Genomic DNA, 1,088 nt, shown 5'->3' with positions numbered 1-1,088 from the left:
AAAAAAAAAAAAAACACAACAATATTAGGGACCTTGCAAATATTATTAAGTATCTAGAAGTAGAACAAGAAGAGATAACTAACATCTACTGAGCATCTACTATATGTCAGGCACTATCCTGTATGCTTTGTAATCTGTCTCATTTTATCTTCTTAACTATCCTGGTAAGGGTGGTTTTATTTTGTAACTAAGGAAACAGACTCAGAAGTTAGGCAGCATGCTCCGAAACAAGTGGTACAACCTAATGAGTGCTATAATTTTCAGTACTGGCAACAATAACTGAGGAAAAGCCATCAAAATTCCTGTTCCTTCAGTTCCATTTCAGAGAACACATCACATCTACCCCCACCAGCCACCAATAAAACCAAACTCAAATGAATCCGTCCCATAGCACTTCCTGCCTGGTATCTCTTACCTCTCAATTAGCTGTTTCCCCAAGACAATTTTGGTCCCTTCAACCTTGATAAGTTCTTCATTATCATTATGAATGACTGTCTTTTCCAACTCCTCCTCCTGCTCTTCTGTCATGGCAACAGGGTTGGAAGGTGGCGCATTTGTTTGATAATAGAGGGGGCAGAATTTGTTAGTCCTCATGTGTCCAATGGCACCACATGCTCCACATTTCAGCTGCAAAAGGAAAAGTATCAAACATGTCAGAGGTAAGTAGGCTGAAACACGTATCAGAGATAAGCAGGCAAGCTGTCCCTCAGTATATGTAGGGGATTTGTTCCAGGACCCCGAGTATACCAAAATCCACACATAGTGAAGCCCATATATACAAAAAGCCAGCCCTCCATATACACAGGCTCCACATACCACGATCCACACATAAGTGGACCCGTGCAGTTCAAACCCATGTTGTTCAAAGCTCAACTGTACATACAAGATGGGAAAAACAAAGTCAGCTTAAAAACTTTTGCTCTGGCCGGGCGCGGTGGCTCAAGCCTGTAATCTCAGCACTTTTTCGGGAGGATCACGAGGTCAGGAGATCGAGAACATCCTGGCTAATAGGGTGAAACTCCGTCTCTACTAAAAAATACAAAAAACTAGCCAGGCGAGGTGGCGGGCGCCTGTAGTCCCAGCTACTC

The 1,088-nt window shown here is 42.8% G+C and overlaps 1 protein-coding gene across 1 annotated transcript in view; it reads right to left on the bottom strand.

Annotated features, from left to right (window-relative positions):
* Positions 1–1,088, bottom strand: part of TAF1 (TAF1 RNA polymerase II, TATA box binding protein (TBP)-associated factor, 250kDa) — a 125,815-nt gene that overhangs the window by 67,520 nt on the left and 57,207 nt on the right. The window contains exon 26 of the mRNA XM_011992078.1: positions 416–627. Coding sequence (XP_011847468.1) covers positions 416–627 — 212 coding nt within the window. The remainder of the gene's footprint in view (positions 1–415; positions 628–1,088) is intronic.

Source organism: Mandrillus leucophaeus, unplaced genomic scaffold (assembly GCF_000951045.1).
Source record: "Mandrillus leucophaeus isolate KB7577 unplaced genomic scaffold, Mleu.le_1.0 Scaffold401, whole genome shotgun sequence".
NCBI classification, from domain to species: Eukaryota; Metazoa; Chordata; class Mammalia; order Primates; family Cercopithecidae; genus Mandrillus; species Mandrillus leucophaeus.
This window is presented reverse-complemented; position numbering and strand designations above follow the sequence as displayed.